This window comes from Anomaloglossus baeobatrachus, chromosome 3 (assembly GCF_048569485.1).
Source record: "Anomaloglossus baeobatrachus isolate aAnoBae1 chromosome 3, aAnoBae1.hap1, whole genome shotgun sequence".
Taxonomy (NCBI): Eukaryota; Metazoa; Chordata; class Amphibia; order Anura; family Aromobatidae; genus Anomaloglossus; species Anomaloglossus baeobatrachus.
In genome coordinates, this window is record NC_134355.1 from 171,964,407 (window position 1) to 171,991,035 (window position 26,629).

General features: G+C 42.3%; 1 protein-coding gene across 3 annotated transcripts in view; it reads left to right on the forward strand.

Annotated features, from left to right (window-relative positions):
* Positions 1-26,629, forward strand: part of ACOXL (acyl-CoA oxidase like) — a 483,610-nt gene that overhangs the window by 64,663 nt on the left and 392,318 nt on the right. For all 3 annotated transcript variants that reach the window (XM_075338173.1, XM_075338174.1, XM_075338175.1), the window contains exons 5-7: positions 9,032-9,130; positions 10,959-11,073; positions 11,399-11,485. In XM_075338173.1, the coding sequence (XP_075194288.1) occupies positions 9,032-9,130; positions 10,959-11,073; positions 11,399-11,485 (301 nt within the window). The remainder of the gene's footprint in view (positions 1-9,031; positions 9,131-10,958; positions 11,074-11,398; positions 11,486-26,629) is intronic.

Below are 26,629 nucleotides of genomic sequence, written 5' to 3' on the forward strand. Positions count from 1 at the left end.
CTGCTTCATGTTGATGACACGTCCTACATTATCCATATAGTGTCCTCCATCGTGCTCCTGCGCACTTCTCTCTGCCCTTCTGTCGTCAGAGCAAAGAACTGTAATGCGCAGGTGTGGGTAAGAGTAAAAAAAAAACCACCTGCACATGTGTATTACAATACTTTGAGCTGCCCTCAGCAGACGGCAGAGAGCCGTGCTACTGCACAGAAGCGCAATGGAGGCCTCTATGTGGATGATGTAGGTGTGTCATCCACACGAAGCAGTGAAAGAGTACAGCAAGCGGAGAGGAGGCGCCGGGTCAAAATCATCAACGCCCATCTGAACGCCCTGCAGATGAGTATAGTAAAAGATCTTTATCATGTTATCCAGATCGAACTGGGCTCTTACATAGAGTATTCTAGAATGCTGTATATAAGGACTTACTGGTGATGGCCTCAGATTATATGGAGCAAATCTGGGGACAGGTTCGCTTTTAAAATGCGATTTGCATGTCATTCATAAATTCAAAGGTATACTGTAGAAGCAAATCTCTTGTAATATACAAACTGTCTCATGGTGGCCTTTTGTCCTGATCTGAACATTCTTTGTTTTTGTTTTGTTTGTTTAATTTTTGACATCCTTTTCCTCCATCTGTGTGAATGGATGTGATATCATGTGAATGCGCATGCATTCAGGCGCTGGAGGAGAAGCTCTTCTTGCCTTGCACTTGTTGAGGACAAGATTCTCTGCATCTGCACACCACATACTGCCTTTCCTTTCCTTAAGGCATAACCATCGTTCTAATTTTTATTAAATTAATCAATAGTGCACATGAAAAAAGCAACTTTGTAATATATCTTATCAGACAAATCTGCTTCTTTCTCGGCCAGAATTGATCAGTCATTATCAAAATTCTCAATTCTGAGGTAAAATCTGTATTCAGTGAAGACTTTCCGTTGCTGAGATAGTTGTTACTGATGAGATTCCATGTAGATAGAAGTGGGAGAAGGGGAAGGAGGTCTTCATATAGCTCCTCCCTCTGACTCTAGCTCCTCCCTCTGTGTCTAGCTCCGCCCTCCTCCCATCATAGAATCTCATCAGTGACATCTGCCATCTCCTACCTCAGTAATGGGAAAGTCTTCACTGAATAGAGATTTTACCTCAGAATTGAGAATGTTAATGACTGATCAATTCTGGCAGAGAAAGAAGCAGATTTGACTGATAAGATATATTAAAGAGTCGCTTATTTTCATGTATATCATTGATTTATGAAATAATTAAAATGATGGTTACGCATTAAACAAAGGAAAGTGGAAAAAAATTGCATTAAACAAATTAAAATTCAGAGTGTACTCGTATTAATAATAATTATTGCAATTAACATGAAGTTAAAAGTGTAGGAACATCCAATAAACAGTATTTGTGTACACTATCCTCACTATCCTCAGTCAGTTCTGTGCATAACGATTCATTGGAAATGTAAAGCAGCCAGTAAAACATGTTTCATGGCAGAATGTTGTTTCTTTTGGTTGCTCTTCAATGAACGGAGGATCACAATCCAGATAAGTGGAGTGAGACACTTCATGCGTCACCGACACCAACAGCATTCAGCTCCTTAAGTGGATTGAACACCAGGTGGCGCCATAATATACAAGAAAAAGTCAAAGCCCTTCTGTCTTTTTTTTTTTTTTTTCTTTTTTTTTTAAACAATAAATATTCATTTTTAGGACCTATGCAGTGGATGTGATATGTAATGATGCACCAAGCTCCTTTAACGGTGAGGCAGGGGCAGACATACACATGGAGCGCTCTGTGTATTCATAAAGAACAGTATTTACTAATCGTCATGATCATTATCCGTCTGCACTTTATAATTCATAAGATACATGTGCAAACAAAATTTATAGAGTAATGAACTAATTTAGAATATCAGTAAGAGCAGTAAGGACTTACACAATATGTGAGGGAATAGGGGCTGAAATAATAGGTAACTTTCATTGGGTGAAATTCATTTAAACCGTCATTTAGTTCTCTTTTCTACAAAATTGAATAGGGTGCTAACCATCATATGTCTCCCTTTTGTTATAAGGACTTTGTGGTGTATTTGTTAACTTGAAAAAGTTGTGTGTATGTATGTGTTCCTTCATTACGCGTACCTAGGATTCAAGTCTGTGCAGTAGTAAATGTATAGATCAGTGTTAAAGGGGTTGTCCGGTGTTAAGCTACAAGTCTACAGTTACTCTTTGTGACTGCAGGCTTCTGAATCCTCACATCGCTCACATTACATTCTGTGAGGATTCTCCGGTGCTGACGCCAGAAACGCTGGGCTCGCGACTGCAAGTATGTAATTTGCCACATACAGACCATATCCAGCCTCAACTAATGCAAATGCATTGAGCGAAGCTAGATACTGTCTAGTCGCAATGTGGCTGGATGTATGCAAATCGCAATCTTGCGGCCACAAGAACCCCTGCTCCCAGTGCCAGCACCAGAGAATCCTCACAGTGTGCATGATGTGGGGACGCACAAGTCTGTAATTACATAGAGTTGAATGCAGACTTGTAGCATAAGACTGAACAACCTCTTTAACGGGAACCTGTCAGGTTCCCTATGTCCTCCAACCCAGCAGCATTGATCCCTGTATGCCCAAATTCCTTCCCTAACCAGTCCTGTATAACGCTATTCACTAATATGAATGATGAAAAAAATGACTTTGCTGTCCTTAAGTTAATTAGGTCTGTTACTAGTCAAAGGAGCGTCTTTCCCCAGACTGCTTGGCCCTCTTTCCATGTTATCATGCCCCTGTAAGCATAATAACTAGAGATGAACGAATAGTGAAATATTTGTGTCAGTGTCCGAATTATGCTATCAAATACCGAGTACTATTCCAGTATTCATCACAAATAACAAATCTAATGCAAGTGAACGGGGAACCCAAGGATTTTTCTGGGAACTCTTCAAGAAAAATGGTCGGGTTACTCCTTGACGTGCATTAGATTTGGAATTTGTGGCAAATACGGTATTCAGATAGCATAATCCAAACCATAATATTTCGCTATTCGCCTATATCTAGTGATAACATGATTTCCACAACTTGACGTCCTAGCCAGCTCCTGGAAATCTCGCGCATTTGTGCAGCTCATTTTGGCCTTGTTAGTGCACCTATGAAGCAGCGTGTATACTTCCTGGCTTCATTAGGCACAGTGTGCATGACGTTAGCAGACTTTATTAATTGTTTGGGTTTATAGTTTTGTCTATTTTTGTTACCTATTGGAATACAGTCTAATTAATCAGTATTGGTCTAAAGTGCTTCAATTTGTCGATGTGTCAGTATCACTATCAGACAATAACTCAATCAATGTTCTAAAGTTCAGCCTTCCATCTGGGTAAATTTAATTTTTTTAAATTTGAGAGGAAGATTCATCAAGGTGCATACAGCCGAAATCTGGCATAAACAACTTAATATTTTTGTCCTTTACACGTCAGTTCCAACCAGCTATGACCATATGGGTGGGATAAGGTGTGGTAAAATTCATTATAAGTTCTGCCACTGAAGTGGCATACCTTAGTCGGAAAAGCCAGTCTCTAGATTTCAACCCCATTAAAAACCTTTTGGAGGGAGTTGAAAGTCCGTGTTGCCCAGCGACAGGCCAACATACCACCAACAGTGTGTGCCAACCTTGTGACGACTTATAGAAAACGTTTGACCGCTGTCTTTGCCAACAAAGGATATATAACAAAATATTGAGATGAACTTTTGTTATTAACCAAATTCTTATTTTCCACCATAATTTGCAAAAAAAAACCTTGCCAAGTCAGACAAGGGATTTTCTGGATTTGTTTTCTCATATTGCCTCTCATAGTTGTGGTCTACCTATCATGTCAATTACAGGCCTCTCATCTTTTTAAGTGGAAGAACTTATCGTTTTACTGTATATCATTTTTTTTTATTGCACAATTTTCAAAAAAAATGCAGCCGGGCCCCTTTGGGGTGTTTTGTCCTGTGTGTCAATGCACTTTTATAGTGCTGGGCTGCCTGATCTAATAGAAGGGCGTCATTAATCGGCTGTAAGCCAGACACTGCACATCACACGTACCTGTGTGACTGTAAACCTCATTAGTGTGCATCTTTAATATCAGCAACCACCCCTTCCATAAGTTGATAGGTTGAGAGTGGCTGTCTCATCGATATTCTGCACCTGTGTTACCCCCACCTTTATCATAGGGGGCGGCTGCATCCTGCGAGTGTATTTGCCATTTTGACCGGTGTTGGCTGGTAGCTTTTTTTCTGGTGTGTTTTTTTTTTTACACAGGTACTTAAAAGTTTCTCCTTTCGGTAGATCTTTCACAAACTCCTTCATTAGGCCATGCTTAATGTGGAGTGATGGCAGGACAACTTTAGTGGGATTGACTAAACTTTACATAACTATGTTCTTGACTCTAGGTTGCAAAGATGTTCTAGTTGGCCAACTTTTTTGGCTCCAATAATGATTCCTATCCCATCTTTTCCATTTTTACAAAAAGAATGGGTACTTCATATATCCTCCTTGCTGCCCAAGGAGCAAATAGCGAACTTTCAGATCACCGCATATTGATGATTCTCATAGTTTTCTTGAGAATAAAGTCTAACTTCTCATAGCTTTCCTTCAAGTGCACAGAATACCCTACAGGCACTGAAGCATACTTGCTGCCATTGTGCAGTAGCACAGTTTTGACTTTTTTTTTTTTTTTGGTTGAATCAGTAAAGTGTCTCCACTCGCTCACATTGTACTCAATGTTACATAGTTACTAAGGTTGAAAAAAGACCTAGGTCCATCTAGTTCAACCTTCCTCCACCAGTTCTACACCTGGTCACCAAGTCATTTAATGTTACATTTTTACATCAGCCCAGGAACATCACTGAAATACAGTGGGTACGGAAAGTATTCAGAAACTTTTAAATTTTTCACTCTTTGCTTCATTTAGCCATTTGGTAAATTTAAAAAAGTTTTGGTTTTTTTTTTTCTCAGTAATGTACACTCTGCACCCCATCTTGACAGAAAAAAAACATAAATGTGGAAATTTTAGCAAATGTATTAAACAATCAAAGCTGAAATCTCACATGGTCATAAGTATTCAGACCCTTTGCGCAGACACTCATACTTAAGGCCGGTTTCACATTTGCGTTGTGAGGCATCCGTCACAGTGCGTTGTGTGACGCATGTGACAGATGCGTTGAAAATAGTGAGCTAATAAAGTCAACGGATTCCTTTAAAAGAACGTTTTTTTTTTTGTTTGTTTTTTGTTTTTTTTAATGTTTCGCCGGGAAAGGAGATTTGCGGTCGGGAGAAGAGAGAGGTGTAACCGTAAATATCCTGAGTGACTGCAGTGAGCCGCGTGATCAGCTTTGCCGTCACACAGCTGCAGTCCTCCACCCGAGAGCTGTGTCCGCGGGTCACCTGAATGAGGGCACAGCTGATCGCGTGGCTCACTTCAGTTGCTGCTTGGAGCTGATATAGAGCGGTCGTGTTCTACTGCCGCTCCTGTCAGCTTCATGTAGCAGAGCTGAAAGCGTCGCGGGCCCTCGTGTGGATTACTTCGGACCTGGAGGGGTATTTAGGGATTTTAATAAAGTGGTGAAAGAGGGTGTTTTTTTGTCTTTTATTCCAAATAAAGGATTTTTTCGGATGTTTGTGTTTATTTACTTTCACTTACAGGTTAATCATTGGGGGTGTTTCATAGACGCCTGCCATGATTAACCTAGGACTTAGTGGCAGCTATAAGCTGCCATTTAACTCCTTATTACCCCAATTGCCACCGCACCAGGGCAATTCGGGATGAGCCGGGTAGAGTGCCGGGACTGCCGCATCTAATGGTTTTGGCAATTTCGGGCAGCTGCTGGCTGATATTGTTAGGCTGGGGGGCTCCCCATAACGTGGGGCTCCCTATCCTGAGAATACCAGCCTTCAGCCGTGTGGCTTTATCTTGGCTGGTATCAAAATTGGGGGGGACCGCACGTGTTTTTTTTTTTTTTCAATTTATTTATTTTACTGCACGATATAGACCCGCCCACCGGCGGCTGTGATTGGTTACAGTGAGACAGCTGTCAATCAGCGTGGGGGTGGGTCTGACTGCAACCAAACATGGGCGCCGGTGGGCGGGGAAAGCAGTGAATAAGAGAGAGATTAATGAGCAGCCGGCATTTTCAAAAGAGGAAAAGCCGCCGGAGCTTTGTGACAGCCGTGCAGCGCTGCGCCCGTGATCTGTGAGTATGAGAGAGTGGGGGAGAGAGACCAGGAGTGATTTTAAATTATTTAGATCGTTCTGCTGGATATGCTGAGCATGCTCAGTAGAACGTGACGGGAACTGTGAGCGGATTCCGCCGTTTAGCGCATTGCGGCGGAATCCGCCGCCATAGACAATCATTACACACCTTGGCGGATACTAACGGAATCCGTCAAGGTGCGATATTTTAACGACACAAAAAACGCTATATGCAGCATTCCTTCCGCCCGACGGAGCGTCAAAATAACGGCGCTGCGTCGTGTAGCGGATGCAACGCAGACACTTGCGTTAATGTGCGTCATCCATACAAGTCTATGGAGAATAGCGCAGTGCGTTAACGGACTGCGTGATTCTCTATAGCAGCGGATTGCGCTTAACGCAGGTGTGAAACCGGCCTAAGTCACATGCTGTCCATTTCCTTGTGATCCTCCTTGAGATGGTTCTATTCCTTCATTGGAGTCCAGCTGTATTTAAATAAACTGATAGGACTTGAGTTAGAAAGGCACACACCTGTCTATATAAGACCTCACAGTGCATGTCAGACCAAATAAGAATCACGAGGTCAAAGGAACTGCCCATGGAGCTCAGAGACAGAATTGTGGAAGGCACAGATCTGGCCAAGGTTACAAAAGAATTTCTGCGGTACTCAAGGTTCCTAAGAGCACTGTGGCCTTCATAATCCGTAAATGGAAGAAGTGTGGGACCACCAGAACTTTTCGTAGACCTGGCCATCCAGCCAAACTGAAAAATCATGGGAGAAGAGCCTTGATGAGAGAGGTAAAGAAAAACCCAAAGGTCACTGTGGCTGAGCTCCAGAGATGGGAGAAAGTTCCACAAAGTCAACTATCTCAACAGCCCTCCACCAGTTGGGCCTTTATGGCAGAGTGGCCTGACGGAAGCCTCTCCTCAGTGCAAGACATATGAAAGCCCGAATAATACAATTCTCTGGTCTGATGAGACGAAGATAGAACTTTTTGGTGATAATTCTAAGCGGTATTTGTGGAGAAAACCAGGCACTGCTCATCACCTGCTCAATACAATCCCAAAAGTGAAATATGGTAATGGCAGCATCATTCTATGGGGGGTGTTATTCAGCTGGAGAGACAGGATGGCTGGTTGCAATTAAAGTAAAGATGAGGGCGTCCCAATTACAGAGATATCCTTGAAGAAAACCTCTTCCAGAGTACTCTGGACCTCAGACTTGACCGAAGGTTCACCTTCCAACAAGACCATGATCCTAAGCACACAGCTAAAATAACAAATGAGTGGCTTCAGAACAACTCTGTGACCATTCTTGACTGGCCCAGCCAGAGCCCTGATCTAAACCCAATTGAGCATGTCTGGAAAGACCTGAAAATGGCTGTCCACCAACGTTCACCATCCAACCTGACAGAACTGGAGAGGATCTGCAAGGAAGAATGGCAGAGGATCCCCAAATCATGGTGTGAAAAACTTGTATCATTCCCAAGAAGACTCATGGCTGTACTACTTCAAAACAGTGCTATTACTCAAAACTGAGCAAAGGGTCTGAATACTTAAGACCATGTGATATTTCAGTTTTTCTTGTTTAGTCATTGCATGGTCTGCTGCTATGGGCGGTATGCCACTGCTTCCACAGATTCTAAGGGGGCCTTCCCCCAACTACATGATATATTACCTTATACCATTACCGTCTGCAACTACCTGCAACTGGGGTACTGCTGATTGTAATACCTATACATTTGAATTATACTCAGCTATTTCTTCTCCACCTTCAACTACTTGTATCTTCTCCAATTTTGAGAAGAAATTGAAAGTCTCTTACTAAGCTACTATGTAGGGTGTCACTTATCAAAAATATGTGACACAAACTTTCTTATCTCCATGTGCTAATTATTTCTAAAGGGAACCAACCAGCAGGATTTTCATATATAAAGTAAAGCCAGTGCTATACTGGCACTAGGATGCTGAATGTAACCATAACTTTTGTTCTGAGATTGGATGTTTTATTTCAGAGATATGTGCAAGTAAAGTTCCAGCAATGCTCTGCTGCTTGATATGACAGCTGCAACAGGAAGGGAATATGTGGGTCAGGTCTTGCTATCTATTCCCACCCCTGTTGATTGACAGGTCCCTGTTGCTCCTGTCAATCAAATAGCAGTGCATTGCTGGAATTTGAACATATTTCTGAAATAAAGTCTCCACTCTCAGAACATAAGGTATGGTTACATTGAGCCTCCTAGAGCCAGTATAACACTGGCTTTACTTTATATATGAAAATCATGATGGTTGGTTACCTTTTAAATAAAAGAAAAGCATAAAAGACCTAAATGATAACAACAGGAACACTCCTCTTTTAACTAAAGGAGAATTCCAGTTTTGATAAATTGTCACTTTTCCACTGACTAGATTATAATTGTTAGATCAGTGAGGGTCCGACTGCTTGGACCCCCTACAGATCACAAGAACACTGTATTTCTGTACACCGTTCTCCCCGTCCGCTAGGTCATGCTTGTTGTGAAGGAAGATGCTACAGCAACGATGGAGATGTCTTGAAAGTATAGAAGTCATCATGGTATAACGAGAATGTAAGGGTCTGTAATAACCAGCTGTCCTTCTTGCTGATGGTATTCAGGTAGCAGAAGGAGAGACTAAAAGAAATGGATCCATTAATATGTACATATGTATAGCAATGTGATTTATTTTCATGAAGTAATGAAAAGTTGAGTATCACTAGTTGATTGCATATAGAACATATATGCAAGACACACATTTTTTTATTCATAAGATATTTTATTTTTCTTAACAGAATCAGGAGTTTACAGGGATGTTTGCAATGACTGAACGAGGTCACGGCAGTAATGTAAGAGGAATTACCACCGAGGCGGTGTTTGATCCAGTGAAGCAGGTGAGTTGGAATCATTTTCAGATTTCTGTAATGTCTTCAAACAAGAGAATATTTTGAAATTTCTAATAGTTTTGCCTTCACAGCACTTCTGTTTTCTTACTCCTAATAAATGAAAAGAGGAAGTGCTGTTTCAATGTTAATCCGCATTCTGGCATGTAGAAGTCAGTATTAGTCAGCACATTGCAAGTACGCGTATGTATTTCCCATAACATAGCTTTTATTTAAAACCACTTAAAGGGAAAAAAATAATTGCAATGTTATGCTTGACTGTTTACAGTCTGCATTTGTTCACTTTGCAAACTGATTGAAAAGCATGGCATAGTGTACCAGAATGTCACTATATGTAAAGTTAAGCATGTTTTTACTACATTCGTTAATGATTTTAATGGAAAAATAAAAGAGAAGTTTTATATGATAAGTCTTGTTAGTTCGGTCCTCTCTGTGCTGGAATTTTTTTTTACATGTAAAGTTAGACATTTTTTTACTACATTCTAATTATCTGCGACCCACAAATCTTGAGTTTTGCGATAGGTATTAGTATTAGGGTACAATATATATTATACACTAAATATAGAGTCCGATGGGCCCCAGGGCAAAGTTTGGGCCTGTCCACCCCCCCTTGCATGTTGGTCAGATGTATGGGCCCTTAAAGTGTTCTACATACTATAAAGACATATGCGTTGCCCTCCTTTCCCCTTCATTATGTAGTAATGTCCCCACCCTATTTTAATGTCCCCCATCCTGGGCCCCTTTTTTCTAAATATATCCCCCATCCTAGTAAATATGTTCCCCATCCTGGTATACATGCCCCTCATCCTGGTATAGAAGTCTCCTCTCCTGTTATATTTGTCACCCATCCTAGGCTCCATCCTGGTAAATATGTCCCCATCCTGGTATATATGTCTTCAGTCCTAGGACCCATCCTGGTATATATATTCCCCATCCTGATAAATATGTTCCCATCGAATGCGTTCCATCCTAGGCCCCATCCTGGTGTATATGTTCCCTATCTTGATGTATATGTCCCCATCCTTGTATATTTTGCCCCTTTTAGTGGCCATTCATCTACCCAAAACTGATTTTTTGCTTTGAAAGGATGATCGTGCAAGACACCCTGAAATTCGTCTGTGCAAATTGAGTGTCTGGTTTGCCTTTTTAACCTAAATCACATATAAAGGCTTGTTAAAGGGTCGATATTTATTTTTAGGATAGTTCTACCCAATAGGTGATGATAAAGTTCAAGTTCTCTTCCTTTCTGCGGCTCTTTGCATGGCTTATAGATTTCATTTTGGTGGCCTGGCAGTCTCTACAAAACGAAACATTCCACTATAGACACCGCCTCTCACCTGCCAAATGAGATCTCCTGCTTTGCACTGATGAGGGGCAAATACTCCGAAACACTTGTGTGCAAATGGAGTGTCTGGTGTAACTTCTTATCCAAAGTCATTGGCAAAGCTCAAAGTATAGGTAGTGATATAAAAAAAACCCACAAATTCTTATAAAACATGTCTAATATTTAAAACTAGATTTAGGCAATAGGTAATTTTTTGCTAAGTTTATTGTCGACTGTATACTCTCCTGAGTCATGTAATGACCATATGACTTTCTGCTCTTTTTCTCCAATACCTGTTAATATAAAGAGCTTGCAACAATCTTGTGTACATAAAACTTCAATACAAATGTCCATTGAGAAAATGTCAAGACCCAGTATGGAGTTAGAAATATGGGTTTGGCTGCAAAGGAAAGTCAATAATAGTAAAGGAAGCTTATTATTCCTCTCCTTCCATATGATATTTATATCTATCTGGTTTTTTTTTTGTTTCTTCAGGAGTTCATTATCCATACCCCTTGTGAGAATGCAGCGAAAATGTATATTGGAAATACAATGAAAGGGAATTATGCTGCTGTGTTTGCACAGCTAATTATAAATGGAAAATCTCAAGGTTTGTTCCTCTTGTTGTTCTTCAGACATGTTAGGTTGGGAGGATGGCTCTGCCTCATGCGTCTGTAAGATGCCGGCTATTGCTCAATGCTATGACTAGACAGTTCAGTCGAGGCGACAGCACGTTAATTAGAGCTCAGGCTGTTTGCATTACAGATCTTTCTATCTTCCAAGACATTGCCAGGTTATATGTATGCCAATGCAGACTAAACATGTGAGTGCTTGTCCTGATCTGTCACATAAATTACACCACATTGATTTGTAAAGTCTAATAGGTAATAAGTTCATATGGAGGTGCAGCTGAATGTACCCTTTTGTTTCTCTAGGGCCACACTGTTTTATTGTACCAATTCGGGACCAAAACGGGAAGACCTATCCAGGTGTAGGTACAGTAGACATGCTGTACAAAGAAGGTATTTACTGTGATAAATCTGATTATGACATTATTAACCATTTCATTATTAAAGTGCAGTTTCCACAAAAAGTGTATAAATGATTAAACAGGTTATCTACTACTTTTACATTGATGGCCTATCTTTAGAATATGTCATCAATGTCTCATCGGCCGGGGTCCGACACCACGTACCCCCACTCCCGATGCCGCTGGTGGGAGCAGGTTGCCAGAAATACTCAGTTGCAGAACTGTCACGTCAACTGATAGCAGCTGTGGCAGGGTACTGCACATCCACCTCCAGATGTATAGTGCGCAGCCGCTATCAGAAGACAGGGCAGCCCTGGAACGGAGCATTTCCAGCAGCCTGCTACCGCTTTCGGCACCGGAAACAGCTGATCGGCGGGAGTGCAGGATGTCAGACCCCGGCCGATCAGACATTGATGATCTATCCTAAGGATAGGCCATCAATGTAAAAGTATTGGACATCCTCTTATCAACTTTTTATTTTTGAAATGTTGTTTTTTGTTTTAAATTTTACAACCATATAACAATCACAGAAATAGGGGGAACACTCCCCAGGTATGCATAGAAATACATTGGATTAGAATCATACTAAAGGACTCGAAGACCATGCTGACATAGACTATGCAAATTTCCCAAAAGAAGAAATAAAAATAAATACTGCAATTATATATTTTAGTAATATGTTTTCTCATCCCTGAACCCAATCTCGACCCAGTAGGTCCAGGAGAGACCGATGTGATCAATCCATCAGATCTGGTAGGGGTCCATGAGAGTATCCCAGAGGGTCCACATCGAGGCAAAACCTATCCATTGTATCATGGAGCTGAGCTTTCAATCGTTCCATAATTCTGCCGTCCTTTACCTGAGCATACAAGTCCGAGATAGACGAGGAGCTATTTTCTTCCAAAACACTGATATTAGACATTTAGCAGCTGTAAGAATGTGCACCACGAGCTTTGTTTCAAATTTGCCTAGTAATGGTGGAAGAACATTTAATAGATATACAGATACATCATATACTCTCTTTATTGTGTCATACACAACTCTCACAGGTGATCAAATCTGATGGATTACCCCCCGCCCCCCCTTTAGGACAGCAGCCTTACTGAATTGGAGCCTATGTGTCTCTGATGACTAGTCCAAGGTAGATTCCCCGGCAGCTTCTCTTCATTCCCCATCATGTAGACTGGCAGATCTCTGCCTATACAGACACATATGGATAGACCTGCCAGTCAATATTTTTAGATTTGGAAAGTGGATACACCAAGACATTGTTCATCCATCATTAGTGCCTGTATTGCTCACAAGACGTGTTTCTATACATTGACAATGAGTTTTGTAAGTGCCATTTACAGTAAAGAAACAAAAGAAAAAGAGAAAAAAAAAGTTTTTGTTAACCGATACATAAACATCTACTTAAGAGTGGAAAAATTTAGTGATTAGATAAATTGTGTCATGTGAGTCATAGAAACTAATCGAGCAAGTTGGGGATGTGGTAGCAAAATGCAGAAGAATGCTGCGGCTCACAATTTACATATAAACAAGTACAAGCATATTTGATCTGTCTGTGGATACAGCTGTACAGGTCCATGCTGTGTGTCACAATGTTTCTATAATGGTGTCACATACACCGCCACATTATGGGAGCAAATACAAAGTACAAAAAAGTGCCAATGGTCACAAATAAATATATATTATTTCCAATTGTCAATTAAAGCATTATTATTGATAGTGTCCAAAATTGTCTCACAAGCTGGAAATATGTTACTGGTTATTTGGAAGGCATTGTTGGTGTTTGTGGCGTGCAAATATCCCTTAAATGGAATCTGTCACCAGGTTTTTGACACCTAATCTGACAGTAACATAACATAGGGGCAGTGATCCTGATTCCAGCGATGTGTCACTTACTGGGCTGCTTAGTGTAGTTTTGATAATCTACTGCTGATTAATCAGTGATTTTATCATTCGAGGACTACTTGTCCTGCTGCCATGGAGTCCACTTTCTTCATGAGCGCTGTAGAACTGCTAGATCTGCAGCAGAGAAAACATTGATTTTATGAAAATGACAGCAAACAGCTCAGTAAGTGACACATCGCAGAAATCAGGGTCTCTCTCTGTACATTATGCTGCTCTCAGATGGGGGAGGAAAAACTTGGTGACAGATTGCCTTTAAATAATTGGACAAGCTCTTACTAGCAATGTTGATATGACATCTTTACAGCCCCCTTTTGTGACTCTTTTAGCCACAATAAACCCCACTATAGCAGTGCTTGCAACATTTGAAACGTCTTCTCTAAGGCTAAGTTCACACACTGCGTCTTTTTGACGCTGCGTTTTTGTGCGTTTTTTGCCGCAAAAACGCACAAAAATGCACCCGCGGCAAAAAAAACCCTGCAAAAATGCATGCGTTTTAACAGTGTTTAGTGCGTTTTTGGCTGCATTTTGCTGCGTTTTTGCTCACTGCTTTTTATTGCGTTTTTTATCAGTGAACATTGCCATTAAAGATTGTTGGAAAAAAAAAATGAAAAAAGGTCTGATGTCATTTCCTTCTTCAATATGTTCTTCATTCTCCACTAGTGTATGCAGGAGAGCAGACAGCTGCAGAACTACAAGGCTCAGCATGCTCCATCCAGGACTGTATGCTGGAGGGAGAGTCAGGGGGAGCAGACCTACAAGGCCCAGCATACTCCATCCACTAGTGGATGCAGGAGAGCAGACAGCAGCTAGCAGCTGCAGAACTACAAGGCTCAGCATCCTCCTTCCAGGACTGTATGCAGGATTTCTTTGCCCCCCCAAAAAAATGACGTGGGCTTTGCCATATTTTTGTATGCTAGCAGGGTACAGCAGGCAGGTACGGGCTGCCCCCAAGGCCCAGCTGCCTATTTGTACCCGGCTGGGAACCAAAAATATAGGTAAGCCCTTTTTTTTTAATTATTTCATGAATTTCATGAAATTAAAAAAAAATGACGTGGGCTTCGCCCAGTTTTTGTGTCCAGCTAGGTACAACTAGGCAGCTAGGGATTGGAATCCGCAGCTCAGGTTGCCCAAGCTTTCTGGGCACCCCCGCTGCGAACTGCAGTCCACAGCCATGCCAGAAAATGGCGCTTTCATAGAAGCGCCATCTTCTGGCGCTGTATCCAACTCTTCCAGCTGCCCTGATGCCGGGTGGCTCGCTGGGTAATAATGGGGTTAGGGATAGCTGTGTATTATCAGCTGGCCCTAAGCCCGAAATTCATGGTGTCACACCAATATTAGACATGGCCACCATGAATTTCTAGTAAAGATAAAAAAAAAACACAACACACAGAAAAATATTTTTATTAGAAATAAAACACAACACAATTAGTGACTCCATCTTTATTGAAATAAAGAATCCCCCTCCGCAGTAATCCTGGGTCAAAGGTTCCGCGCCGTCCAATCTGGATCCAATATCATCTGATCGGTTTGCTGGAAGGCAAAGCGATCAGATGATGTGTCAGGTTCAAGGCCTGAATCACATGACACAACAGCTGATTGTATAAACGGCTTTTATACAATCAGCTGATGAATCAGTGCAAAAAAAACCAAACAACAAACAAACTACACACGTCTGTGCAGCGTCGGACTGGCTACCGGAGGAATCTCTTGTAATGCCAGGTCTGGATTCAGGTATCTGCACTACACTTTGGAGTTCTCACCTGATTTCCAGCGTGCAGCCTGAACTTTACAGCGAGTGCCGAGTGATTGATTCCCCGGCACTTGCGGTTCAGTTCATGACAGCTGCAGACAGGCCGGGGTGATCGTCGGTGCTCTCACCTGAACTCCGGAGATCACCCCGTACTGTCTGCAGCTGTCATGAACTGACTGCAAGCACCGGGGAATCAGTCACTCGGCGCTCGCTCGCTCTACACTCTAGGCTGATGCATCAGTGCAAAAAAACAAAAAAAAACAACTACACACGTCTGTCCTGACTCCTGTCCCATCGCTGCAGGAGCTGCCGGTAATCAGCTGATGAAGCCTCCTGACGGCATCAGCTGATAGCCGGGCGGTAAAATCCGGCGTCACCGCGAGACTTACGATCAGCTGATTCGTCAGGTGACCGCATCAGGTGATCACCGCCAGGTCCTGCAGCTATTGTACAAGCCTGGGAGCCGGCACACAGCCGGAGCGGGGGTGGCGGTACCGGGAGAGGAGCTGGGAGCATGGCACAGGGAGTCTGCAGACAGGTGAGTATGACATTTTTCTACTGTTCACTTTTGATTTAGCAGCCGCTTCCACCTCACGCGCGGGAGCGGACATCGCACCGGGCGGGAAATGGAAGCAGTGGTGGCGGTACCGGGAGGATTCACGCTTCTGTGTTGACTGACAGAAGGAATCCTCTTCCTATACATGTCACTTTAGTACCCACCCCTTGCGTTTATAGCTGCATTTTTAGTCATAAAAACGCAGCTATATTTGCAATTTGCGGTTTTCATTGCGTTTTTGAACATCTCATTGAACTCAATGGGTGGAAAACGCAGTGAAAAACACAAAAACAATTGACATGCTGTGTTTTTGTGGTGCCCACAAAAACGCAGCTAAAAAAAAAAGCTGTGTGCAGACAGCAAAAATGAAAACTCATAGACTTTACTGGGAAAGCAAATTCATGCAGTTTTCTGAGCAAAAACGCACCCCAAAAACGCTGCGAAAAATGCACTGTGTGAACATACCCTAAAAAGGGAAAACATTTGGTTTATAATCCTGTGGAATATGAAAGGGGGAACTGGCAGGCGTGCCAAACACTACTTTGAGCTGGCATGTTGTTGTGTTAGGCTGCTTACACACTACGTTTTTTTAACATGCGTCCTGAACGTTTTTTTTAACGCAACAACGGATCCAGTACAAATGCATTTTAATTTCAATGCATTTGCAATGGACTCGCGTCCATATGTGTTTGCGTGCGTTTCAGTCAGGATCCAGCGACTTGCAGTAATTTAACTTTCTTCAAAAACGCTACTTGTAGCGTTTTTTTACCTGCATCCAAATACTGCATGTCACTGGATCCTGACAGTACCGCACGCAACCGTATGAGAACGGTGGTGTGCTGATGGAAAGGATCCTGTTTGCTCTATTGAGCATAGCCAGAAGCCAGACTCCCGATCACATGACTCCACTGCCCACCCATAAACTGCAAGTGAAAGGATCCTGTAAAATAACAAAACGTAGTGTGAAAGCAGCCTTAGGCCCTGTGCGCACTAGAAAAATGATTTTTCTCAAGAAATTTCGAGAGTCTGAAGAATTAATGCACTTGCGTTCAAAAAACGCACCAATAACGCACTGAAAAACGCATGCGTTTTTACCGCGTTTTTTCCGCAGGTTGGTCCCTGCATTTTGTTACCAATATCTATGGCAAAAAAACGCAGGTACCTGCAGAAAAGAAGTGACATGCAGAATCTTTTTCTCAAGAAATTCTGCAGAAAGAATGTTCTTGAGAAAAAAACTGCAGTGTGCGCACAGCTATTTTGTTTCCCATAGGTTTTGCTGGGGAATGTCTGCAGAAAGGTTACAAGCATTTTCTCAAGAAATTTCTGCAGCAAAAATGTAAAAAAAAAAAACAAAAAAAAAAAACGCGGGTAAAAACGCAGTGTGCGCACAAGGCCTTAATAATACTATTTAAGCCTTTCTCACTATACAGAACCTATAGTGTTCAGTCCATTTAGGTAAGCAGCATCAATTCAGACACAACCTAAAAAGCAAGAATGCAGTACATACATTTACTTATATAAAAGGGATTTTGGAAAACCCCTGCCCCTCCCCCCCTCCAGTTGTGTTTTACTCATACTCCCTGGGTCCGGTGAGGAATCTCTGCTGCATAGCCTCTTGAAATGTAGATGATAACAGACACTGTGCGCAGCAGCAGTCTGCATGCATTTATTGGGCTATACTGCCACTGCAGGGCCCGGACTATTATAACTATTTATTTCCAACCCCCTTACAAGTAACACTCCCCTGATGATGCCTTTCTATTGAGACTGAAACATGTTGGGAGGGAATCTTTTGGGGATATTTCTTGATTGTGTATAGGTTTCATACCCTTTTTAGAGCGCAACTTATTACACAGGCCACAACAGGGAATATCAGGTACTCTGCATGTGCACTAGCCTCCAACTCTGCCGACTGCTTGGTCCATCTCCAGCTCAACATATGGGAGAAATCTAACCTTTATTTTTCTTAAATGGCATAAATGGGCATCTCATTGATTCATACGGTCCCATTTCATTAACTTATGAGTCTATTTCTATCATAGGTCTTTTACTGGCTAATGTTAAAAGTTAGGTTTAATTCTCCACTCCGTCGTTCTGGCTGGGATATATGCAGAGATCCTTTTACAGCTGGAGGGCAGAGGAAGATAATCGCCTGGGGCAAATTCTAATTGACCATAAGTTACCCACATTTCATTCCCTTCAGACACAGTTTCCGTCTAGGGATATACAGTGGTTGGAGTTCTTCCAATTTCAGTCATTTATCTCAGCTCGAGAATCTGTTGGCCGGGTCCGGAGCTCTTGTGGAACCATTGAGGATCCGTTCCAGAGAGCTATCCCACCTGAACATGAAATCTCCCTTCTGTACAGTATCTTAATCAGAGTGGGGGTCTCAGGTAAACGAGGCTACCAACTCACTTGGGAAACAGACCTGGAGCCACCTATCTCGCCTGCTGAATGGGAGAAATGTTTCTTGTTTACTCATAACCTATTGCTCTGCACAAGAAAAGAATTTTAAAATTTTGTCGAAATGGCACCAGTTTCTGTCTAAATTACACACCATATTTTCCTTGGATTCAGAGCTATGTAACTGAGAGCTATGGAACCAGAGCTATGGAACCGGAGATGCAACCGAGACATTGGTACAATGACACACATTTGGTGGGAATGTAATGGAGTAAAGCTATTTTGGGAAAAGGTTCTCGCAAACTACTGTCTTATTACAAGGAAAACAGTGGAGAAGTGTCCTAAGATCACACTCCTTTCTATACTACCCCACTCAATTGCATATCATAAACGGGATATCCTACATTTTTGCCTAACAGCAGCAACCGTTATCCATAGGTATTGGACGTCAGTGGACGACCCTCCTATCTCCGAATGGTATTTGGAAATGGTGGACATTTGTAGCATGGAGGAGCTCTCCGCTGACATTTCTAGCTCTAATGACAGATATTGCAGGACCTGGAGCGAATGGATTTTGTTTCGCGATTCATGTTTCAGTAAGGCACTGATTTGGCCTGTTTGGACCCGGGTTGGAGCAGTGGAACATAGACAAAAGGATGCTGGGTGGAATAAAGTGACGTACTACTGTCGGACACAGGGGGATCCCCCCTATCCCGTTGCTCCCCTTCCCCACCCTTCTTCGTCTGCTCTTCCTTTTGTCTACCTCCCCTTTCCTCTTCCTCTTTTCTGGTCTTTTCCCACTTATACATTTTATTTCTACTATTCTCCGGATCTTTTCATATAGGCTTTCATTTAATCATAAATGGATACTGGGATTCTATTGGGGTGTATAGTCCACTTAGTTAATTACTTGCATACTCACTCACTTAATAAATCCCTAATTATTTGCCAGGCACACAGTTTACTGCCTTGGGTATGTTTGCATTTCCTGAGTAGTTGTATAATGGTTTTGCACTCAACCTTTACTATTTGTAATAGGTCGGTAAGACCTTTGTTTTCTATACTGATTTTCTACTATACATTATATGTTTCTGATTATTTTCATAAACTCAATAAATATAGATTGAACTAAAAGTTAGGTTTAATATATCTCTGCTCTCATGGTTATTTGTCTTGACTATTCCAGAGAGTTTATTGTTGCTTTATTTTTTATTGTATTCTTCCCCCTCCTCCCTCAAACACTCTATCATTATTCCATTATTTAAAAAACCCTCTCTCAACCCATCCTGCACAAGCAACTACAGACCAGTCTCCAATCTCCCCTTCATCTTCAAACTCTTGGAGCGCCTGGTCTATTCCTGCCTCATCCGCTACCTCTCAACTCAGTCTCTTCTAGATCCTTTACAATCTGGCTTCCACCCCCTTCACTAAACAGAAACTGCCCTTGTGAACGTGACCAATGACCTTTTGACAGCAAAACGTAATGGTGACAACTCTCTGCTTATTCTTCCTGACCTCTCTGCATCCTACGACACTGTTGACCACCATCTCCTTCTCTCTACGCTCCAGTCAATCGGCCTTAAGGAGCGCTCTCTCTTGGTTTTCTTCCTATCTGTCTGGCCGCTCGTTGAGTGTATCATTTGCTGGCTCTACATCTGCTCCTCTTCCTCTCACTGTTGGGGCTTCTCAAGGTTCAGTCCTTTGCCCTCTTCTTTTCTCCCTCTACACTGCCCCAATTGGACAGACAATCAGTAAATTTGGCTTAAAGCACCATCTTTATGCTGAAGACACACAACTATACACCTCATCCCCTGACCTCACCCCTGATGTACTACTTGACTGTTTGGCTGCAATTTCGAACATCATGTCTGCTCTCTATCTGAGACTTAACCTTTCTAAAACTGAACTTCTTCTATTGCCTCCCTCTTCTAACCTCTCTAAGGCTATGTGCGCACTTACCGGATTTTGCCGCGGATTTTCCGCGGATTTGCTGCATGTTTCGCTGCAGAAAATGTTCATAACATCTCTGCAGTGAATCACCAGCAAATCCTATGGAGAAAAAAAATCCTGTGCGCACTGGGCGGAATTTGACAGCTGCATGTTTTGCTGCGGGAATCCCGCAGCAAAAACAAGTGCATGTCACTTCTTTTCCGCACATCGCTGCGGGATTTCACTCCATTGACTCCAATGTTAATCATGAAATCCCGCAGGGAATAACGCAGGAAGCAAATTCTGTGCGGTTCACTGCGTTTTCCTGCGTTATTCCCTGCGGTATTTCGCGGTTTACCTCCGGTAATGTACATCGCCTGTCTGCGGTTTTGCAGGGAAGTGATGTCATTACAGGAAGAGGAAGCAGAGCAGAGAGTAAACACATAGATCACACACACACAGACATCACAGACACATAGAACACACATAGAAAGAAAACGGAAATATAGAAAAAAAAGAACGTGGGCTCCGCTGTATATTTACCGTCCAGCCGAGGTAAGCACACAGCGGCGGCCCGGTATTCTCAGGCTGGGGAGGGAGAGGGGCAGGGGTAATGTCCCCCGCCTCACTCCCCCTCCGGCAGCCGAGACTATCAGCCGCAGCTGCCCCGCCACTGTCGCATACATTATGCGGCAGTACCGGTGTGTCCTCGGCTCTTCTTGCCACCGTGTAGCAGTGGTGGCAAGGTAATACAAGGGGTTAATGATGGTGGGGGACCACCGCCATTAACTCCAGGCTTGATCATGGCAGCGTCTATGTGACAGCTGACATGATCAACCCGTAAGTAAAGTGAAAAAAACACAGACACCGAAAAATCCTTTATTTTAAATAAAACCAACAAGCCTCGTTCACCATTTTATTAACCCCCCCCCCAAACAAAGATCCGGCGTAATCCACAGGTCCGACGTCCTGCGCTGCTCACATCCAGCCGCGACTGTCAGACACAGCGCTGAATGAATGCAGCAGACAACAGAGGTAATTACCGGTCATTTCCCACGGCCGGTAATGTGAACTCACTGCCGACCGTGGGAAATGCAGCGATCTGTCCTCTATCTATCCCTCTATCTATCTGTCTGTCTATCTATCTATCCCTCTATCTATTCTTCTGTCTATCTACTATCAGAATTAAATGTATTTTTTTTTTTTCTTCAATGTGCTTTATTGCATTGAATGCAATAAAGCACATCCCAACCCGCACGCGGCAAAACCGCGGCAATACCGCGAACAATACCGCGGTAAAACCGCAGCAAACCGCATGCGGTTTTCGGGTGCGGTTTCCCGCGGTTTTTTACCGCGGGTGCGGTAATCTTTGAGAGCATGCGGAATTTACGCAAGGAAATTTCATTTCCCAGTGCGCACATAGCCTAAACCTGACATCTCCCTCTCTGTGTGCGGCACCATGATAACTCCTAGGCAGCAGGCTCGCTGTTTGGGTGTTATACTTGACATTGATCTCTCTTTCACCTCCCACATACAATCTGTTGCCCACGCCTGTCGCCTTCACCTCAAGAACATCTCTAGAACCCGCACCTTTCTCACCATGGAAACTACAAAAACCCTCACCGTGGCCCTGATCCACTCCCGTCTTGACTACTGCAATTCTCTATTAATTGGTCTCCGCCTAATTAGACTCTCTCTTCTACAGTCCATCCTTAATGTAGCAGCCAGGATCACCTACCTGGCTAACCGTTATTCAGATGCTTCTGCTCTGTGCCAGTCATTGCACTGGCTGCCCATACATCACAGGATTCAATTCAGTTGTTCTCACCCACAAAGCTCTCCACAGTGCGGCACCCCCCTACATTTCCACCCTCATCTCTGTCTATCACCCTTCCCGTTCTTTACACTCTGTAAACGACTTTTGACTAAAATCCACACTAATCTGAACTTCCCACTCCCAGATCAAAGACTTCTCCCAAGCTGCACCAATTCTCTGGAATGCTCTGCCCCAAGAAAGCAGGATAAACCACAACATACTCCGCTTCAGACGCTCCCTAAAAACACATCTTTTTAGGGTGGCCTTTCACACTTCCTAATCTAAGTCTAAATAGCCCCTCTCCAAGACTTCTCACAACATAACTCTCTGTCAAGCTCCACCGCACCCAAAAGCAACTCAAAGATTGGCTGACTAGTTCAGGCAGCCTTTATCTACCCCCTATGTTTTTCTTTGAGATGGCTGGATTGTCATTGTAAATAAGCACCTGTTCCCTGTCATCCCCCCCACCTCATTGTAGATTGTAAACTCTCACGAGCAGGGTTGTCTTCGTTGCTTTAAGTATTGTATTTTTTTAGAACTATTACTTGTATATGAAGCTCTGAATTGTAAATCGCTGTGGAATATGTTGGAGCTATAGAAATAAATATTATTATTGCTGCCATCACTGGCTAGGACAGATTGCTTTATTTCCTTGTCTGTATCTTTGATTTGCTAGAACCAATAAATGTGCATGACAATACATAAATATGCACACACACACACACACACACACACACACACACACACACACACACTCAGTACTTAGCATAAATGAGTACGCCACCTTTGAAAATTAAGAGATTAAAAGGGATGTCCACTACAAATACTACCCTATTTGATTTCACATGTTTCACCCAGGTAAAATAAAAGTGTATACTCACCCTGATCTTCTTCATAAATGCAACAGATGTGTTTTGGCTCATTGTCCTGTTGGAAAGTGCACATCTACCAAGTGCACAAAGTGATTTAGCATCTTTTCTTTCAATATAGAGCAGTACATTTGTGAATTCATTATACCATCAATGAAACGTAGCTCGCCGACCACAGGAGCATTCATACTGCCCCACTGTAGACACCGTGATTTTGAATTTTACTCTCTGTTTGCGACATCATACAGTTTCAAAGCCATCAGCTCTAGAAATATTTATCTTTGTCTCATCACTGGAATATAGAGTCTCAGTATTCTTAATATTTTTCAGCATTGGCCCTGGCAAATTGGAGGTGGCCTTTTTTGAATATGAGCTTTAGGAGAGGCTTCCTTTGTGGATGACACTCATGCATTCCTGTTCACTATATGCTGTATTGTGTCAAGGGAAGCACTCACCCTGGTTTGGCATTCTGTTTCTATAGCTAACTACAGTGAACGTGCATGTCGATTTTCCTCAACCCTTCTCATAAGACGACACTCTTGTTTAGGTGTTTAAATCTGTGGTCGGCCCGCACGTCTCTGTGGGATAGTTGCAGTTTCATCCTTGTAAAAGTTTTGTACCACTTTTGTCACAGAATTTTGAATAAGTAAAGCTTTTCTGATCTTGTAGCCTTCACCTTTGGTATGTAAAGAAATTTTCTTTCTCAGGTTTCGTGACATTTCTCTTCTATGTTGTGCCATTGCTGACTGCATGAAGTGGGAAGGGGTTTTCTTTAAGTAATCCTTTTTTTTTTTTTTTAAACATATTTTATTTGATGTCAGCAAGCACATATCATCAACAAGAGAACATGTTGTTACATTCCATAAAATGTCTCCGGATCGTACAATGCTTCTGTTACATCATTTTCTTTTTCATTGTCACAACAATTTCATCTCCATAGAATTATCTTAACAATAATTTACTCTAACTTAACAACCTAACCTATTTGTTCCCTTCAGTTGGTCCTTTGGATGCTCCCCATCTTCAGTGTCCCTAGTGTCCCTGCAGTGTCTTCCACACAATACCAAGACGTGTGTTCAAATGCTTTAATTAACTGGGTGATTTCCGTCTGTGTGAAGCTTTGCTCAATAAATGTTCTCCACTTTTTGAAGAATCTTTTAGTGGACTTCTCCTTATGTTTCTCCGAATCCAGTTTGTCGTACATCATTATTGTTTTTAGGGTATCAACTATTTCTGTATTTCTCGGAGTCTGTGTTATCAGCCAATTCCCAAGTAGGCATTTCTTGACTACAAGCAATACTATGTGTATTACACCTGGAATGTGAGCACTTGCTCTGTCAGTTTCCATAGGGGCTTCTATACAGTGAAACAAACAGGCCTGAGGGGTGACGGGTATAACTACTTTCCAAATCCTCAATATGTACGCCGCCGCTTCCTCCCATACCCCCCTCACCTGTGGGCATTCCCATATGCAGTGAAACAGTTTTGCTTTATGGAGTCCACATTTAGGGCAATGGTCCAAGAAATGCACTGGTGAGCTGCTATGTGGTATATTAACCCCTTCACGACCGGCCGATTTTTCGCTTTCCGGTTTTTTTTTTTCGCCATCCTTTTTCTGAGAGACGTAACTTTTTTATTTTTCAGTCAATATGGTCATGTGAGGGCTCATGTTTTGCGGAATGAGCTGTACTTTTAAATGAAACCATCAGTTTTACCATATAGTGTACTGGAAAACGGCAAAAAAAATCCAAATGCAGAAAAATTGCAAAAAAAGTGCAATAGCACTATGGTTTTTGAGATTTTATTCACTGTGTTCACTATATGGTAAAACTGATGTGTGGGTGTGATGCCTCAGGTCAGTGCGAGTTCGTAGACACCAAACATGTATAGGTTTACTTTTATATAAGGGGTTAAAAAAAAATTGGAAGTTTGTCCGAAAAAATTGGCGCACGTTTTACGCCATATTCCGTGACCCGTAGCGTTCTCATTTTTTGGGATCTATGGCTCAGTGACGGCTTATTTTTTGCGTCTTGAGCTGACGTTTTTAACGGTACCATTTTTGCGCAGATGCTACGTTTTGATCGCCTCTTATTGCATTTTGCGCAAAAGTTGTGGCGACAAAAAAAGGTCGTTTTGGCGTTTGGAATTTTTTTGCCGCTACGCCGTATACTGATCAGATTAATTGATTTTATATTTTGATTGGGCGTTTCTGAACGCGGCGATACCAAATGTGTGTATATTTTTTATTTTTTTAACCCTTTAATTTTCAATGGGGCGAATGGGGGGTGATTTGAACTTTTAGGTTTCTTTTGTTTTTAATTTTTTAAAACTTTTTTTTTAACTTTTTTTTTTTTTTATTTTACTAGTCCCCCTAGGGGGCTATTGCGATCAGCATTCCGATCGCTCTGCAGTATCTGCTGATCACAGCTACAAGGCTGTAAACAGCAGATACGCTCTCTTTCTCTTTTGCTGTGCCCCGGGCACAGCGAAAGTGAAAGCAAGTCAGGTGTAGTACAGGAGTCATCACATGACCCTGTGCTACCATGACAACTATCGGAAGTCACGTGATCGCGACACGTGACTTCCGGTATCGGGCGATAAGTATAACTTTACCACGATCGCGCTTATAATGGCGCTGTCACATATTGACAGCGCCATATAAGGGGTTAATCGGCACGAGCAGATAACGATTCTGCGCATGCCTAGCAGGCACACATCTCAGCTGTGAAAATCAGCTGAGATGTGTGCCGATCACGGCATGCTGCCGCCGGAGGACCGCGGGCAGTAACATTATGTCATTTAGGACGTAATTTTACTGCCCGCGGTCGTTAAGGGGTTAAAGGCGTATGTTGCGTTGTGTACTAGCTTAAATTGCATCTCCCTCCATTGTTCATTTATCATTACTTTCTTAACAGATTCCAACCCCCTTAGAATTTTATCATAGATGACCGGATCGCCCAGAGCCGTCTCCCAGGTTTTAAATATTTGCTCTTTCCAGGGGCCCTGTACTTGATCTCTCAATCGTTGGTATATGATCGAAAGGGATTCATGTTCCGCTCCCTGACCAATCAATACATCAAAACTCCCCTTCTTCTCAGCCTTCCCGACCTCTTTTACCACTGATGTGTAATGTGTTATTTGTAAATATTGTAGGTAATGGTGATTTTCCATGTTAAATTTTTCTGATACCTCCGTCCAGCTCATAACTCTCCCCTCCTCTGTTTTCAGTAAGTCACCCAACCTCGGTATTCCCCTCTGCTTCCATCCTTGAAATAATTTGTTTTGAGACCCTTGAGTAAAATTTGGATTCTCCCACAATGGGGTAAATTTTGAAAGACAATCAGGGAGTCTATACAGTTTTCTCAGTGCTCTCCAGGCCCCCACCGTGTCCTTTATTAAACAGCTCTGTTTCACGTACGTTGGTATTTTATCTAGCTTCATATGTAATACCGCTACCAAGTTAAAAGGGCTTGTTAGCTCCCTCTCCAGCTGAACGTTAGAAAAGAAGGTTGTCCCATTGATCCAGTCTTTTATATGTCTGGCAAGCGCCGCTAAGTTGTACAATCTAATCATGGGCATTTGTACCCCTCCGTCTTGTTTCTGTAGACACAGCTTTAAGTAGGATACTCTTGGTCTCTTTCCCTGCCATAAAAATTTTACAAACGCTTTTTGCAACTTGTTGATATTGGTGTGTTTCAGCAGTAAGGGAATAGTTTGTAGAGGATAGAGCAAGCGGGAGAAGCTGATCATCTTTATCAGATGTGCTCTGCCAAACAGGGACAGGGAAAGATTTTTTCACCTGTCTAGCTCTTTAGTTATTTTTTCAATTAGGTGTGGATAGTTAAGTCTATATAATGGCATTGAGTCTCTGCCTATTTTAATTCCTAAATAAGTGATGT